At 41.8% G+C, this 17,858-nt stretch overlaps 2 protein-coding genes across 2 annotated transcripts; one reads left to right on the plus strand and one right to left on the minus strand.

Annotated features, from left to right (window-relative positions):
- The first annotated feature begins 22 nt into the window (after positions 1–22).
- On the plus strand, positions 23–8,168 carry LOC125535027 (uncharacterized). Its single transcript, XM_048698090.2, has 4 exons — positions 23–284; positions 5,326–7,100; positions 7,184–7,267; positions 7,842–8,168. The coding sequence occupies exons 2-4, from the start codon at positions 5,381–5,383 to the stop codon at positions 7,940–7,942; spliced, it is 1,905 nt and encodes a 634-aa protein (XP_048554047.2). The 5' UTR covers positions 23–284; positions 5,326–5,380; the 3' UTR covers positions 7,943–8,168.
- A 1,167-nt stretch (positions 8,169–9,335) lies between these two features.
- Positions 9,336–10,473, minus strand: LOC147982797 (uncharacterized). The gene has a single exon (XM_087539351.1). It carries the CDS (start codon positions 10,441–10,443, stop codon positions 9,439–9,441), a length of 1,005 nt encoding a protein of 334 aa, XP_087395477.1. The 5' UTR covers positions 10,444–10,473; the 3' UTR covers positions 9,336–9,438.
- Positions 10,474–17,858: the final 7,385 nt, after the last annotated feature.

Genomic DNA, 17,858 nt, shown 5'->3' on the forward strand with positions numbered 1-17,858 from the left:
TCAGCCCGATCGTACGGCCAGCACCGCCCCACAGTTTTCCGTTGGATTCCCTGCCCGCGGATCAACATCACCACCGCATCTGCTTCTCTCCCTCCCTCTTTACCCGACGCCAATCTCCTCCTCGAATCCTCCATCCCTCTCCCCGCCGATCAGCCCGCTCGCCGGGCCTCCTCCGCCGCAACCTCGCCGCCGGCAACCCCCCACGGCTTCCCTCCGGCCACCCACCATCACACCCCCACGGCTCTTCCCAGCGGCGCAACCGGCACCGGCACCGCCGATCTCGGGTGAGTCCTCCTCCCGCGCCCCCGCGCCCACGTCCCGCCTTCCCCCCGCAACCGCATTCGGTTTCCCGCCGATCGGTTTTGCCGCGGTTCCGCTGGAATCGTGTAGAGATTGCGTACGCCCGTTTTGAGGGGAAGCGGCGGAATCTCCGCGTTGGGTAGCACGAACGGGTGATCCCCGGGGAGCCCTGCCCCCTCCGGCGTGCCGACGGGCTAGCACCGTCCATTTCCTCTGCTTCCGTTGGATACCAAAGTGTGCAATCGGATGGATAGCAATTGCTCTGCTCTTGGTTAGGTTTTGTTCAGTGCGCGCACACACTGGGGTTACCCCAAGTGCCAGTTGACATTACTGCCGGGCTTCATTGTATTTTATTTACTATTGTTGCATAGAACCGAATCCTTGATGGTGGTAGTATATGGAAGTGAGTAAATGTGGGGAGGCAGGCATGCTGTGTTAATTCCAGATTTAATCCCCTGTGAGCTCGGAAGGGGTTTGTTAAAGCACCGTGTGATCCATGCCAGTGTCCATTTGGCAATTCAGTCGTGACTTAATTGCTGGTGTTTCCGCCCTCTGATCGTCCGACTTAATTGTTTCTGAATGTGAACGTATAGTGTAATAATCTGCATCTGTGTGGATGTGGGATGAGATGCCCTTAATCCGCCCTAAATTGTCAATGTGATGCCATTTTAGGTGGTGGCTGCCATAAGGGATGTGGGATGAGATATGGTATAAATTTAGTTTTAGGCAGTATTTCCCGCCTATCTCCATTTTAATATCCAACCATTATAGTGTAACAATCTGCATCAGTGTGATTCCCCTTTGCTTGTCTGACTTGATTGATTGTGAATGTGTACGTATGCTATTTTGGGAAGCATCTGCCATATGTCATTAAGAAAAATAAAGATGGGGATCTGCTGCTTATTACGCCACTTGATCATAGTAGATGTAGTTAATTGTGCATAAAGAACTTGTGTTTTGACAAAAGTTATTTAGTGTTTTGCTTAGTTCAAGGATCTCATGAAATTACCTTAAATCCAAGAAAAATATCGTGAGAAGACTGAAGACCTCAAATTTTGTTGCACTAGTACTACATTTGCTGCTTTACAGCTTTTGCTGTCACTAGGTGATAAAGGATAGCAAAGTATGCAATCGGATGGATAGCAATTCTCTGCTTTTGGTTATGTTTTGTTCAGTGCGTACACATACTGTGGTTACTCCAAGTGCCAGTTGACGTTACTGCTGGGCTTTATTATATTTTACAATTGTTGCCTAGAACCAAATCCTTGATGCTGGTAGTATATGGAAGTAAGTAAATGTGTGGAGGGAGGCATGCTGTGTTAATTCCAGATTTAATCCCCTCCGAACTAGGAAGGGGGTTGTTAAAGCACCTTGTGATCCATGCCAGTGTCCATTCAGCAATTCAGTCGTGGCTTAATTGGTGTTTCCGCCCTCTGATCGTCCGACTTACTTGTTTCTGAATGTGCACGAGATACGGCATGAGATATGGTAAGTTTAGTTTTAGGTGGTATTTCCGGCCTATCTCCATTTTAATATCCAGCCATTATAGTGTAATAATCTGCATCAGTGTAGCTCCCCCTTTGTTTATCTGACTTAATTGGTTGTGAAAGTGTACGTATGCTATTTTAGGTGGCAGCTGCCATATGTCATTAAGAAACATAAAGATGGGGATCTGCTGCTTATAACGCCACTTGATCATAGTAGATGTTGTAATTAATTGTGCATAAAGAACTTATGTTTTGACAACAGTTATTTTGTGTTTTGCTTAGTTCAAGGGTGTCATGAAATTACCATAAATCCAAGAAAAAGATCATGAGAAGACTGAAGACCTAAATTTTGTAGTACTAGTTCTGCATTTGGTCCTTTGCAGTTTTGCTGTCACTAGGAGATATAAAGGATAGCTTGGCTCATGGTAAATAATTGCTGAAGTTATGATTCCCTTAATTGTTTGTGAATGTGAACGAGATGCCATTTAGGTGATAGCTGCCATAAGGGATACGGCATCAGATATTGTAAGTTTAGTTTCAAACAGACGAGATTTCCCGCTTATCTCCATTTTATTATCCAACCATTATAGGGTAATAATCTGCGTTAGTGTGGTTTCCCCTTTGATTATCTGATTTAATTGTTTGTGCATGTGGACAGATGCTATTTCAAGTAGCAGTTGCCGTAGGTCATTAAGAAAAATAAAGATGGGGATTTTCTGCTTATAGCGCCACTTGATCATAGTACATGTATTAATTGTGCATAAAGAATTTATGTTTCTGTTTCACTTAGTTTGGGATATCATGAAAAGATCTTCATGATATCATTGTAAAAATTGCTGATGTTACTATTCTCTCATGCTGGCTTATAAGTTGCTATGATTCATACTTGAAAATCATACAAGATGCCATTTCAACATAATCAAAATGAGACAAAAAGACTTAATATTTATTGTGAATAAACTCATTGTGATTATTTTTTCATGGTTTACTGCAGTCTGCACTAGATATACAAATATGGTTGTTCATTTTGACTAGATCTAATATTTGATACATTGTTTGTTTTGATGAGATTACTTTGCTAGATCTTGCTGGCTTTGCTTTTACTTACCAGAAGTCTATCTTCTCAAGTTCCTTGTGCTAAAGAGATTGATCTTCTATGCTGTTTGAATCAAAAAACGTTTATACATAGAAGTTATCTAACAGGACATGTGAACTAGATTCTATCTGGATATATCTGCGTTCCTTTTGTCTTTTGATTACTGTCTAAACAATGTGATTGCAGTATGATTGTGCATTCATTCAGTAATGTCCTACTCCCTAAAGTAGTGATCTGAAACGTCTTGTATTGATCACTAAAGTAGTGATCTGAAATGTCTTATATTTCTTTTTACAGAGGGAGTATTTGATTGTACTCTCTCTGTTGATTTCTGCCACCTGCGGGTTCCAAAATCTTATTGATGTTTGTCCAGTAACAAGTCCAACAGCATATGTGTTTAACGACACTAAGGTGGTTTCATACTACCATACCCTATTTGAAAGTTCTTTGTGTGAGCATGATTTCTAGCTACTTGCACTAACAAGTAACAAAGTATGATAAAAAAAAGTTAACCGTCAAAGTTTCATTTTTAATGTGACATCTTACTGAAACGTCATAATATGGAAGATACTTCATCATTATACGTGGAATAACGAATGAGCTGTCGTTTCAAAAGCTAATCCAAGTGAGATATGCATGCATTGCCTTTTCAGCTAACACGTTCTCTTTTATCACTTTGGAAATGTTATCATTTTTATCCTTTGTTTCACCATTATATCAATCATTTTGGTTTTCATTTGATTTTTTTAGTACAATACATTGTCTTTCACAATTCCATGAAATGCACCATTATTCAGTAAATCAGTACATTGTTGTTTGAAATTTTTAAGCCATGGAAAAGTGGTGCATCAGGGTAGGTTTAGCTCTAGATCGGCCCCTGCCCATGATTTCATGTTCGTATAGTTGCAATTTTGCAGATGGATATTATTAGATGTGGTTCTAGCTTTTCTGTGTTACCAATATTATATGTTTATTGTCACGGTAGTACTGCCTGTCAGTTTAGTCTCCATTTTAAACCATGGATTATTCAGTCTGGTTTTGATTTGAAAGTTACTCTTATATGATGGTTTGTTGTTTTTTTAGTTCACTACACAGGTCAAACATCTCAATATTTTTCTTCTTTCAACAGTAGAGAATTAAGTCAGGGTTTATACAAATTATGCTAGTTTGCAACAAGAATATCTACTCCCTCTGTTCACAAAAACAAGATGTTTTGCATATTTCAATATGGACTACATACGGACTAAAATGAATGAACAAACACGCTATAAAGTGTCTAGATACATGATTCAGAAAAATGATAAAACATCTTATATTTGTGAGCAGAGGGAGTAGTTCTTTATATTTCTTTTCTTAAACAGTAAACTTTCCCCATAGTTCTCTCTTGAGGAAAATTGCAAAATCAGGGTAGCATCTGCTAAAGCTAGGGTTCTGCTAGAGGGCTGGTTTTTACTTTGGCTTGCTTGAGCATCGCTGCTGGGCAGCTGATAGGTGTGAGCACCACAGCCTCCCTAGCCATTTTACCTGTCCTCTTTTCTCACAAGCGCTGGAGTGAGCTGGGCATCTATTCATGAGCTGCCCATGGGTCTTGGCAGCTCTGGCTGCTCATCCTACAGTGGTCTGGGCCACGTTTGCAGCATTGCATTCACAGACGACTCCCTAGTGGACTGTCACCTGGTTGATAGAAAGGCACAAGTGAATCCCAGAGAAAGGCCAGGAGTTTGACTACCACTGGTGCTACATGTATGGTCAATGTCGGAAGCAGGGTCTAGCGAGAAACAGCAGGTTGTTCCAAGATGAGAGCCATGGTATTCTAACTATATAGGGGATGGTATCAAAATAGAGGTGGAGCTGTGGAGACAGGGTTACCACCCCAGGTTGTACGAGCTGAACCTCCATGAGGAGCAGGGTTTAGTATATGTCTTATGTGTTGCTCCTTTTCACGTGCTGACACCATGGTCACTTGTTGCCCTGTTTCTCTTGTGCCTATTGTGTTTCTTAATGAAACGGGTTTGTAAATGCCTTTCACCCGTTCTTTACTACAATGACCTTGTCTGGAATTTGGTTAAACTAAACCATGCAATTGATGTATTAGATGCTATGTTAGTCTATCACTTTTTAATGCTTAAATATTTGCTGCATACTGTTGCAATGTATATGTTCCTTTTGAACAATAATTAAAATGTTGCTCTATGTAGCCATCCAGCATTATCACATTTAAAAAAAAAAATTAAAGCCCCAATCAAAGAGCCCTCAGTTTTATGAACCCGCAACAAACTAGAGACAAAAGTCTGAATTCTGAACCATGAACGCTACATCACTGAACTGTCACCTTGAAGTGTTATTCTTTCCTGCCATTATTTGAACAGTTGGTTTTTTCTCCCAATTATCTTTTGTGGTCCATGTTCATCTTATTGATGGAAATCATTTCATGTGTTGCAGGTTTCGTCAACATTGATAACTGATAAGTATAATGTAGAGAAGTATTGGAGGAGTCATGCCATCTAGCGACAAGCAATTAGCATTCTCGGTGAAAACAGCAGCATCGCGTGAGCTGCTAAACAAAGGTACAAACATCATAAATATGTCTCAAGGCACTTCTCTGCCGCCAAAGGATAAAGGTGCTGCTGAAGAACCTTTAAAGGCTGTGGGCACAAAACGGCTGCATACTGATGCTCCTTCAAGCCCTGTTTATCATAATGTTTATGTGCGGCGAAAGGTGGAAACTGAACATAATAAAGTGAACTCGTCTCCGGAGATGAAGGTTATTGGCAAGGACAAAACAAAGCAGCAGGAGGAACAGCGAAATGTGGAAACTGAACATAGCAAAGTGAGTTGCTCTCAAGAGTTGAAGGGTAGTCGAAGTGAGATAACAAAAGAGCAGGGGATACAGAGAATGGAAATGGAACATAGTAAAGTGAACCCTTCTCAGGAGTTGAAGGGTAGTGGAAGCGAGAAAACAAAGGAGCAGGAGGAACGGAAAGTGAAAACTGAACATAGTAAAGTGAACCCTTCTCAAGAGATGAAGGGTAGTGGAAGTGAGAAAACAAAAGGGCAGGAAATACAGAAAATGGAAACTGAACATAGTAGAGTGAACCCTTCTCAAGAGTTGAAGGGTAGTGGAAGCAAGAAAACAGAGGAGCAGGAGGAACAGAAAGTGAAAACTGAACATAGTAAAGTGAGCTCTTCTAAAGAGTTGAAGGGTAATGTAGGAGAAAAAATAGAAGAGCAAGAGGATCAGCAACTGGTGCAATGTGATCAAGTCAGTAAGCCAGAAGTGGCACCTCCTATTGCTGAATCTGGAATAAAAGAGCAGGATGAACAGCAAACGGTGCAAGTGAATAAGTCAGAAGTGGCACCTCTTATTTCTGAATCTGGAATAAAAGAGCAGGATGAACAGAAGACGGTGCAAGTGAATAAGCCAGAAGTGGCACCTTCTATTTCTGAATCTGGAATTAAAGAGCAGTATGAACAGGAAACGGTGCAACATGATCAGGTGAATAAACCAGAATTGGCACCTCCTATTGCTGAATCTGGGATAAAAGGGCTGGATGAGCAGCAAACGGTGCAACATGATCAGGTCAATAAGTCAGAAATGGCACATATTCCTGAACCTGGAATAAAAGGTCAGGATGAACAGCAAATGGTGCAACATGATCAGGTCGATAAGCCAGAAATGGCACCTCCTATTGCTGAAATCGGAATAAAAGAGCAGGAGGAACAGCAAACTGTACAACATGATCAGATCAATAAGCCAGAAGTGGCACCTCCTATCTCTGAACCTTGCATAGAAGAGCAGGAGAAACGGCAAATGGTACAACCAGATCAAGTCAATAAGCCAGAAGTGGCACCTCCTGTTGCTGAACCTATGATAAAAGAGCAGGAGGAACCGCAAATGGTACAACATGATCAGGTCAATAAGCCAGAAGTGGCACCTACTATTGCTGAATCTGCAGGTCTAGTCTCATCTGAAATGACTGAATCTGGAGGGCTAGAGCCATCTAAATCTCCCGAAGAAACACATGCAGAAACTGTGCCAAAGATAAATGAGCTGCCGATTGCTTCTGCTAACGAGCCACCTATCGCTCCTAGTACCACCGTTCAAGGTGATATCCGTAGATCAGGCAACCAAAATTCTTACTGGAGTGAGAGATATGATCGATTACAGACATATTTGGAGAACTGTGATCGGTCACCCCAGGAGGGTTATATGCGAAGTAAGAAATTTTGGGTAGCAACATTAGTTATTTGTAAATCGATTTTTCTCACAGGGTATTTGACTTCTTCCTCCTAATTACAGTGCTTAGGTCACTCTCAGCAGCCGGTCGAAGCATGCATGCGATTGAGCTGGAGAAAAGGGCAATACACCTCCTAGTGGAGGAAGGTGATACTTCACTTGCCTTATTTTGCTTTCTTATCATTCTTGAAGCTTATATTTCAGCCGTCATATTGGACTGTCTTATCATGTTGCATATTTATGCTGCAAAATCTCAGTAGCTTGATACTGTGGTAACCTTGTTGGTATGGGTAGCATCTTATGCACGGTATCTTTTTGAGTGCAATGTGCGCACTATATTGCATGACGGCTGGAACACCTCATCATGGCCTGTACTATGCATGAAATAAAACAACTCTGAAGTTACAGTATTAGTGTATCAGCCGTATATGGTGTCAGCATTCCAAGCAAGTAGGCATTTGAGATCCATAATGGAACACTCTGCCTGAATATGTTTCAACATCGATAAATCTATGTTTTAATGTAGTTTTCTGCAATCTCAACACTACAAGTCCTGAGTGATATTAATTGTTTGAATCTGTGCGTCATGCATTTGCCATCTTTTCATTATGGCCCAATTCGTCAAGTATTTATCGGGCCGACATGTTACCAAGATCAGTTCTTGCATATTTGTTTTATTTATTAACTTACATCCTGCGTGCACTAACACTGTATCACGCAGGTAAAGAGCTGCAACGAATGAAGGCTTTGAATGTTTTGGGGAAAGTTTCTCCAAACGGTCCTTCGAAGCAGGATCCCTTGCAGCGGTCGTGCCAGAAATGAGATGGTTGAAGATATCTCTGTAGAGCCAAAAATATATGCATCATGTATACATTGCAGAAAGGACATGTTCTGCTTAGAACTTTTCTTTTTGGTTTTTTTCCTTTTCCTTTTGTTTTTACCTATACTCGGCGCTGTGCTGTGGGTATGTTGTTATATGGTGTAATTAAAAGAGCAACTTGTTTGGATAAACCTGTCAGGCTTAATGGCCAAGCCTAGCAACTGTTTATACCCATGCGTGCCATCTGATTTATTCTTCTTCTTTGAGTTGGAATTTGATATTCTTTTTTTTGAGCGATTTGATTTATTCTTTTGTTATGCTGTGCTTGTGCAAATAGTTTGGTAAAAAAAATCTGATAAGGTGACAGTTTTGTCTGGTTGACTGTCGTTTTCATTTCATGTTAAAAATCTTAGCATATGCCTTGGATGGTGGCATGTGGCACAATGCATGCTTCACATGTACTGTCACTGGGTATTTTGACTGGGATCAAAAGAAAATCCTATATCCACGCGTTTGCTAAATCTGAATCTGGTGAGATGTTATGAGGGCAGCCGTTGAGATTTGGCTAACTTTATTTTCTACAACAACAACAACACTAGTTTCTCTTCATATAACAAAAATCCACAGGGGCGCAGCGACCACTACCTTTATATAAAGGGATAAGTATACTTTTCGTCCTCGAACTCTTCCGAGAGTTTAGAAATCGTCCTTCAACTTCAAACCGGATAATTTTTGTCCCTTCAACTATCAAACCGGATAGTTTTCGTCCCTCATGCCGCTTCGAACGGTTTTAGTACGTGGCGAACAGTAACTCAGTGAACAGTAAAATCGAAAAAAATAAGTTCAGGTCTTGCGCACCAGAGTAACTTCGATGCTGTAAAATTTCAGAACTTTCTTTTGCTATTTTTTTTTCGATTTTACTGTTCGCCGAGTACTACTCACCACGTACTAAAACCGCCCGAAGCGGCATGAGGGACGAAAAGTATCCAGTTTTGATAGTTGAGGGACGAAAACTATCCAGTTTGAAGTTGAGAGACGATTTTTAAACTTTCAAAATAGTTCGAGGATGAAAAATATACTTATCCCTTATATAAATCCTTCAATATTGTCAACATCTAATTTAATGATGGGCGCTTCTATGGACAATGGGCGCCGCGCGCTTAGGCTATGCTAGTCTTCTATTAGTTGGGACTTGGGTTATATATTACTCTCTCTCCATCTTGAATTAGTTGATGCTTAAACGGATGTATATATCTAGACTAATTCTTAAGCGGAGGAAGTAAGTGCTATACGTGTAAGAAAGGAAGTATCAAACTGTCACATAGGATTTCATAGCAACGGAGAAGTAGCAAATAAGTTCAAGAGTTCAGCAACACACTTGATATAACTAATAGTTTAATTCTTTCTGACAAGATCTAATAATACTACGTAACAATATATAGATCCAAACAGCAATTGCCAACTACTATTACATGAAACGATACCAAGCACCACACACCTATGCGATGAACAAATAACCGTAGCTATTGCCGGAACTGCCGTTGTAACGATCTCCAAGGCCGTCGTAGTCAAAGTCAGAGTAATGACCTCCGTCGCGGCTGTAGCGATATCCATAGTCCGAGATGCCGCCGTAGCCTCGGCCGCCACCGTAGCGATAGCCAGAGCCGATGTCGTAACCTCCTCCGCCGCTCATGCCGTAACCCCCTCCACTGCTCATGCCGTAACCTCCTCCGTAGTCATAGCCTAAGAGGTAGTAATGGTAACCTAGGCCGCCGTAGTCATAGCCCGAGATGCCGCAGTAGTAACCTCCACGTCCGCCGCCGTAGTCATAGTCTGAGAGGCCGCCATCATAACCTCTGCCGCCGTAGCCGTTGCCACCATAGACAGAGCTGGTGCCGTAACCTCCGCTGCGGTAGCCGTCGTAAGAGCTGTACGACGAGGCAAGAGCTGACAGTGCCGGCGCAGGGGCATCGCGTGTAGCTTTGTGGTGGTCTTGGATGGACTTTTGGCAGTCTAGCAGTTCCCTCTGGCAGTCGAGCAGTTTACTTTCGATGGTCTTGAGGTTGTCGAGCAGTCCCCTCAGCCTCAGGTCGGACGTCCCATCCTCGAGACGCTCGGACTCGTCGTCGACTTGACCGAGGTCTTGGTCCAACTCGTAGGCTTTCTCGAGGCGGCCAGAGCAGTCGTCTTCGTCTTCCACGACGTCGGCGCCATCACCGACAGCGTCCGCGGCAGGCACCACCTCCGTCGCAGCATCGTCAGGCGCCGGGGCGCGGACATCCATCCTGATCCGGGAATCCTTTTTCCTTGTGAGATAGTCTAGATCGGCAAGCAGCTTCAAGTCGAATGCGCAATGCTCCGACTCGTCGAGGCTATCGGAGGCACACACGACAGCCGGCGCTGGCGCCGGCGAAGCCTTCGTCTCTTGGTCACCGTCGATGTACACCCAGTCGTCGTCGTCGCCGGCGGCCATGGTGCAGGCGCTCGTCTTCAGATGGCTCATGGTTCCGCTCTTATGTGTTGCTTTGGTGGTTGGTGGCATACGTGGTGCGGGGATATGTATATATTTGTAGCGGCTGGATCGATATCTGAGTGGAGGTAGGAGCCGTATCCGACGCGGCCCCGGTCGATTAGCAACGAAGCCTACCAGATCTCTGAGTGGAAGGCGGAGAAGGCCTACGTCGTCGATCGCGTAACACCTGGAACACGTAATAGTACGAGGGCTCATCTTTTTTGGTGCCAGCGACCTTGGGCCATGCAGGGCCCTCAGCCACGATCCAGCCCGCGAATGAGACAAGGACTGATGGGCCTGTCTAATAGGGGTCCGGGGAAGCGGTTTCTTAGGGAAGATTTTTGATCGGTTTTCCGTGTGTGCTTTTTTCATGTTTGTTTCTCTGGTAGTTTTGACCTTTTTTTCACGTGGTTGTTTTTCTTAACACAGTACAGACGCAAGCGCTCATATATACGCGCACACACACCCTACCCCTATAAGCACCTCCGAGAGACTGAGCCGGCATATCATCTTGAAATTTACAAAGTCACCGTAGGCACCTCGTCATCGACGGGAACGTCTCCTCCCACTGAATGCGCATCGCCGGAAATCCTGAAATAGATCCAGGAATAAATGGGAGCACCAAGACTTGAACCCTGGTGGGCTGGGGATACCATTGTCCACCTAACCATCCAACCACGGGTTGGTTCGCTTCACGTGGTTGTTTTTTCCTATTTGTTTTTGTGATTATTTTGAACCTTTTTTTGCATGTTTTCTTCATGCTTGTTTCGGGTGGTTCTGTATTTCTTTCATCGGGTTTCCCCGTTTTTCGTGTTTCTTCATCGGTTTTATTTGTTTTTTTCTTTTTATTCTTTTAATCAACATGTCCATACTTTCTTCAATACACATTCTACATTTTTCGTATACATCTTTTTGATACACGTTGATCATTTTCTAATTGATGTACATTTTTAAAAATACATATGTTTAGATGTTTTTTTAATACATGTTAAACATTTTTCAAATGCACATTGAATTTTTCTAGTGCCATAAAACATTTTTAGACTATGATATTTTTTTTGTACATTGCATAAATATTTTAGAAATTCCGTGAAGATATTTTTTGAAAGGTGTGCACAAATTTTTATTTTTTCAATGGTACGTAATATTTTATTAAAATGTCATGTTTTCTTGGGAAACTTGTGAACATTTTTAACGTACATTTCGTTTAAAGCCAATAACATTTTTAAAAGTTTCATGAACTTTTTTAAGTACTGCATAAACAGTTTCTAAACACCGTGTAAGCATTTTAAATATAAATATTTTTATTTTAGGATATTTGGGAATATGAATAAAATTATGAAAGAAAAGAATAGATCAAAGATAATGTGCGATCAAAAGGAAACGAACGAAGTAGCATCCCATTTAGGGAGCGCTGCACGCGCCATTCATAGGATTTCCTTTTGATCGCCCATTATCTTTTGGGCAAGAAACGTAGCATAAATCAGAGAAGACGCAGCGCGTCCGTTTGGGCCAGCCCATATCCGGGCGGCCTCGTTTTTAAATTTATTTTTTTCTATTTTAAATAATATGGGACTTAAAAAAGTTCGAAAACTTTAAATATGATAATTTTGGAATAATTTATTAATAAATTGTAAAATGTTTGTGGATTCAAAAAATGTTTGCAACTTTATAAAATATTTTCTTATTCAAAAAAAGTTCGTAATTTTAAAAACAAATGTTTGGGTAGTGAAAAAATGTTTATGATTTTTTTAAAAAATTCGTGTATTAAAAACTATTAATGAAATTGAATAAAACTTTTCTTATTCAAAAAATGTTCATGAATGGAAAAATCTAAATCTCTATATCTATATCTATATCTATCTTCTATCTATATCTATATCTATACCTACTATCTATATCTATATCTATATCTATATCTATCTTCTATCTATATCTATATCTATATCTATATCTATATCTATACCTACTATTAAAGCCCTTCCAAGTAGTAGGAGTAGGAGAGAAGGAAAGGAAAAGAAGAAGAGAAGGAAGGAGGGGGCGCCGCCCCTCCCCCTAGTCCAATTCGGACTAGGCCTTGGGGGGGGGGGGCGCAACCTCTCCTCTCTCTTTCCCCTAAAGCCCAATAAGGCCCATCTACTCCCCGATGAATTCCCGTAACTCTCCGGTACTTCGAAAAATATCCGAATCACTCGGAACCTTTTCGATGTTCGAATATAGTCGTCCAATATATCGATCTTTACGTCTCGACCATTTCGAGACTCCTCGTCATGTCCACGATCTCATCCGGGACTCCGAACTACCTTCGGTACATCAAAACACAAAAACTCATAATACCGATCGTCACCGAATTTTAAGCGTGCGGACCTATGTAGACATGACCGAGACACGTTTCCGGTCAATAACCAATAGCGGAACCTGGATGGTCATATTGTCTCCCACATATTCTAAGAAGATCTTTATCGGTCAAACCGCATAACAACGTACGTTGTTCCCTTTGTCATCGGTATGTTACTTTCCCGAGATTCGATCGTCGGTATCTCAATACCCGGTTCAATCTCGTTACCGGCAAGTCTCTTTACTCGTTCCGTAATACATCATCCCGTAACTAACTCATTAGTTACAATGCTTGCAAGGCTTATAGTGATGTGCATTACCGAGTGGGCCCAGAGATACCTCTCCGACAATCGGAGTGACAAATCCTAATCTCGAAATACACCAACTCAACAAGTACCTTTGGAGACACCTGTAGAGCACCTTTATAATCACCCAGTTACGTTGTGACGTTTGGTAGCACACAAAGTGTTCCTCCGGTAAACGGGAGTTGCATAATCTCATAGTCATAGGAACATATATAAGTCATGAAGAAAGCAATAGCAACATACTAAACGATCAAGTGCTAAGCTAACAGGATGGGTCAAGTCAATCACATCATTCTCCTAATGATGTGATCCCATTAATCAAATGAAAACTCATGTCTATGGCTAGGAAACATAACCATCTTTGATCAGCGAGCTAGTCAAGTAGAGGCATACTAGTGACACTTTGTTTGTCTATGTATTCACACATGTACTAAGTTTCCGGTTAATATAATTCTAGCATGAATAATAAACATTTATCATGATATAAGGAAATATAAATAAAAACTTTATTATTGCCTCTAGGGCATATTTCCTTCAGTCACCCACTTGCACTAGAGTCAATAATCTAGTTCACATCGTCATGTGATTTAACATCAATAGTTCACATCTTTATGTGATTAGTTCACATCTCCATGTGACTAACACCCAAAGGGTTTACTAGAGTCAATAATCTAGTTCACATCGCTATGTGATCTACACCCAAAGAGTGATCATGTTTTGCTTGTGAGAAATTTAGTCAACGAGTTTGCCACATTCAGAGCCATATGTATTTTGCAATTTTCTATGTCTACAATGCTTTGCACAAAGCTACTCTAGATAATTGCTTCCACTTTCAATATGTATCTAGATCGAGACTTAGAGTCATCTAGATCGGTGTCAAAAGCTTGTATCGACGTAACTCTTTACGACGAACTCTTTTGTCACCTCCATAACCGAGAAATATTTCCTTAGTCCTCTAAGGATAATTTTCACCGTTGTCCAGTGATCTACTCCTAGATCACTATCGTACTCCTTTGCCAAACTTAGAGCAGGGTATACAATAGGTTTGGTACATAGCATGACATACTTTATAGAACCTATGACTGAGGCATAGGGAATGACTTTTCATTCTCTTTCTATTTTCTGTCATGGTCGGGTTTTGAGTCTTTACTCAACTTTACACCTTGCAACACAGGCAAGAACTCCTTCTTTGACTGTTCCATTTTGAACTACTTCAAAATCTTGTCAAGGTATGTACTTATTGAAAAAACTTATCAAGAGTCTTAATCTATCTCTATAGATTTTGATGCACAATGTGTAAGCAGCTTCATCGAGGTCTTTCTTTGAAAAACCCTTTTCAAACACTACTTTATGCTTTCCAGAAAATTCTACATTATTTCCGATCAACAGTATGTCATTGACACATTCTTATCAGAAATGTTGTAGTGCTCCCACTCACTTTCTTGTAAATACAGGCTTCACCGCAAGTCTGTATAAAACCATATGCTTTGATAACTTTATCAAAGCACATATTCCAACTCCGAGATGCTTGCACCAGTCAATAGATGGATCGCTGGAGCTTCCTCACTTTGTTAGCAACTTTAGGATCGACAAAACCATCAGGTTGCACCATATACAACTCTTCTTCCAGAAATCCATTCAGGAATGCAGTCTTTACATCCATTTGCCAAATTTCATAATCATAAAATGCGGCAATTGCTAACATGATTCAGACAGACTTAAGCATCGATACGAGTGAGAAAATCTCATCGTAGTCAACACCTTGAACTTGTCGAAAACATTTTGCGACAATTCGAGCTTTGTAGATAGCAAAACTACTATCAGCGTCCGTCTTCCTCTTGAAGATCCATTTATTCTTAATGACTGACCGATCATTGGGCAAGTCGATCAAAGTCCATACTTTGTTCTCATACATGGATCTTATCTCAGATTTCATGGCCTCAAGCCATTTCGCAGAATATGGGTTCATCATCGCTCCCTCATACTTCGTAGGTTCATCATGGTCTAGTAACATGACTTCCAGGAAGGATTTTCGTACCACTCTAGTGCAGACCATACTCTGGTTATCCTACGAGGTTCGGTAGTAACTTGATCTGAAGTTTCATGATCATCATCATTAGCTTCCTCACTAATTGGTGTAGAGATCACTAGAACTGATTTCTGTGATGAACTACTTTCCAATTCGGGAGAAAGTACAATTACGTTATCAAGTTCTACATTCCTTCCACTCACTTCTTTTGAGAGAAACTCCTTCTCTAGAAAGGATCCATTCTCAGCAACAAATATCTTGCCTTCAGATCTGTCATAGAAGGTGTACCCAACAGTTACTTTTGGGTATCCTATGAAGACACACTTCTCCGACTTGGGTTTGAGCTTATCAAGATGAAACTTTTTCACATAAGCATTGCAACCCCAAACTTTAAGAAACGACAGCTTAGGTTTCTTGCTAAACCACAGTTCATACGGTGTCGTCTCAACGGATTTAGATGGTGCCCTTTTTAATGTGAATGTAACTGTCTCTAATGCATAACCCCAAAACGATAGTGGTAAATCGGTAAGAGACATCATAGATTGCACTATATCAAATAAAGTACGGTTATGACGTTCGGACACACCATTACGCTGTGGTGTTCCAGGTGGCATGAGTTTGTGAAACTATTCCACATTGTTTTAATTGAAGACCAAACTCGTAACTCAAATATCTGCCTCTGCGATCAGATTATAGAAACTTTATTTTCTTGTTACAATGATTTTCCACTTCACTCTGAAATTCTTTGAAGTTTTCAAATGTTTCAGACTTATGTTTCTTCAGGTAGATATACCCATATCTTCTCAAATCATCTATGAAGGTCAGAAAATAACGATACCCGCCGTGAGCCTCAACACTCATCGGACCTCATACATCAGTATGTATTATATCCAATAAGTCAAGTTGCTCGCCCCATTGTTCTGGAGAACGGAGTCTTAGTCATCTTTGCCCATGAGGCATGGTTCACAAGTATCAACTGATTCATAATCAAGATTCCAAAAGCCCATCAGCATGGATTTTCTTCATGCGCTTTACACCAATATGATCTAAACGGCAGTGCCACAAATAAGTTGCACTATCATTATTAACTTTGCATCTTTTGGCTTCAATATTATGAATATGTGTATCACTACGATCGAGATTCAACAAACCATTTTCATTGGGTGTATAACCATAGAAGGTTTTATTCATGTAAACAGAATAATAATTATTCTCTAACTTAAATGAATAACCGTATTGCAATAAACATGATCAAATCATATTCATGCTCAACGCAAAGACCAAATAACACTTATTTAGGTTCAACACTAATCCCGAAACTATAGGGAGTGTGCGATGATGATAATATCATTCTTGGAACTACTTCCAACACACATCGTTACTTCACCCTTAACTAGTCTCTGTTCATTCTGCAACTCCCGTTTCAAGTTACTACTCTTAGCAACTGAACTAGTATCAAATACCGAGGGGTTGCTATAAACACTAGTAAAGTACATATCAATAACATGTATATCCAATATACCTTTGTTCACTTTGCCATCCTTCTTATCCGCCAAATACTTGGGGCAGTTCCGCTTCCAGTGACTAGTCCCTTTGCAGTAAAAGCACCCAGTCTCAGGCTTAGGTCCAGACTTGAGCTTTTTCACTTGAGCAACAACTTGCTTGCCGTCCTTCTTGAAGTTCCCCTTCTTCCCTTTGCCCTTTTCTTGAAACTACTGGTCTTGTTAACCATCAACACTTGATGCTTTTCTTGATTTCTACCTTCGTCAATTTCAGCATCACGAAGAGCTTGGGAATTTTTTCCGTTATCCCTTGCATATTATAGTTCATCACGAAGTTCTAGCAACTTGGTGTGTTGGGGAACGTAGCAGAAATTCAAAATTTTCCTACGTGTCACCAAGATCTATCTATGGAGAAACCAACAACGAGGGGAGGGAGAGTGCATCTACATACCCTTGTAGATCGCTAAGCGGAAGCGTTCAAGAGAACGGGGTTGATGGAGTCGTACTCGTCGTGATCCAAATCACCGATGATCCTAGTGCCGAACGGACGGCACCTCCGCGTTCAACACACATACAGCCCGACGATGTCTCCCACGCCTTGATCCAGCAAGGAGAGAGGGAGAGGTTGAGGAAGACTCCATCCAGCAGCAGCACAACGGCGTGGTGGTGGTGGAGGAGTGTGGCAATCCTGCAGGGCTTCGCCAAGCACCATGGGATATGAGGAGAAAGAGAGGGAGGGCTGCACCAACGAGAGAGATCAAATCGCGTGTATTGGGCAGCCCCTAGGCCTCATATATATAGGGGAAGGGGAGGAGGGTGCGCCCCCTCTAGGGTTCCCACCCCTAGAGGGGCGGCAGCCCTAGATGGGTCTTGGGGTGGCGGCCAAGAGGGGGAGAGGGGGGGCGCCCCTTAGGGTGGGCCTTAGGGCCCATCTAAGCCTAGGGTTTCCCCTTCTCCTCCTTTGCTGCGCCTTGGGCCTTGTGGGAGGCGCACCAGCCCACTCAGGGGCTGGTCCCTCACCACTCTTGGCCCACGCAAGCCTCCGGGACTGGTGGCCCCACTTGGTGGACCCCCGGGACCCTCCCGGTGGTCCCGGTACGTTACCGATAAACCCCGAAACTTTTCCGGTGACCAAAACAGGACTTCCCATATATAAATCTTTACCTCCGGACCATTCCGGAACTCCTCGTGACGTCCGGGATCTCATCCGGGACTCCGAACAACATTCGGTAA

The sequence above is a fragment of the Triticum urartu genome, chromosome 2A, assembly GCF_056163025.1.
Source record: "Triticum urartu cultivar PI428250 chromosome 2A, HENAU_Tu73, whole genome shotgun sequence".
Taxonomy (NCBI): Eukaryota; Viridiplantae; Streptophyta; class Magnoliopsida; order Poales; family Poaceae; genus Triticum; species Triticum urartu.

Coding starts and splice junctions, on each gene's coding strand:
- LOC125535027 (XM_048698090.2), top strand. CDS start 5,381: ATGCCATCTAGCGACAAGCAATTAGCATTCTCGGTGAAAACAGCAGCA. Junction 7,101..7,183: donor CCAGGAGGGTTATATGCGAA/GTAAGAAATTTT, acceptor TCCTAATTACAG/TGCTTAGGTCACTCTCAGCA. Junction 7,268..7,841: donor ACACCTCCTAGTGGAGGAAG/GTGATACTTCAC, acceptor TGTATCACGCAG/GTAAAGAGCTGCAACGAATG.
- LOC147982797 (XM_087539351.1), bottom strand. CDS start 10,443: ATGAGCCATCTGAAGACGAGCGCCTGCACCATGGCCGCCGGCGACGAC.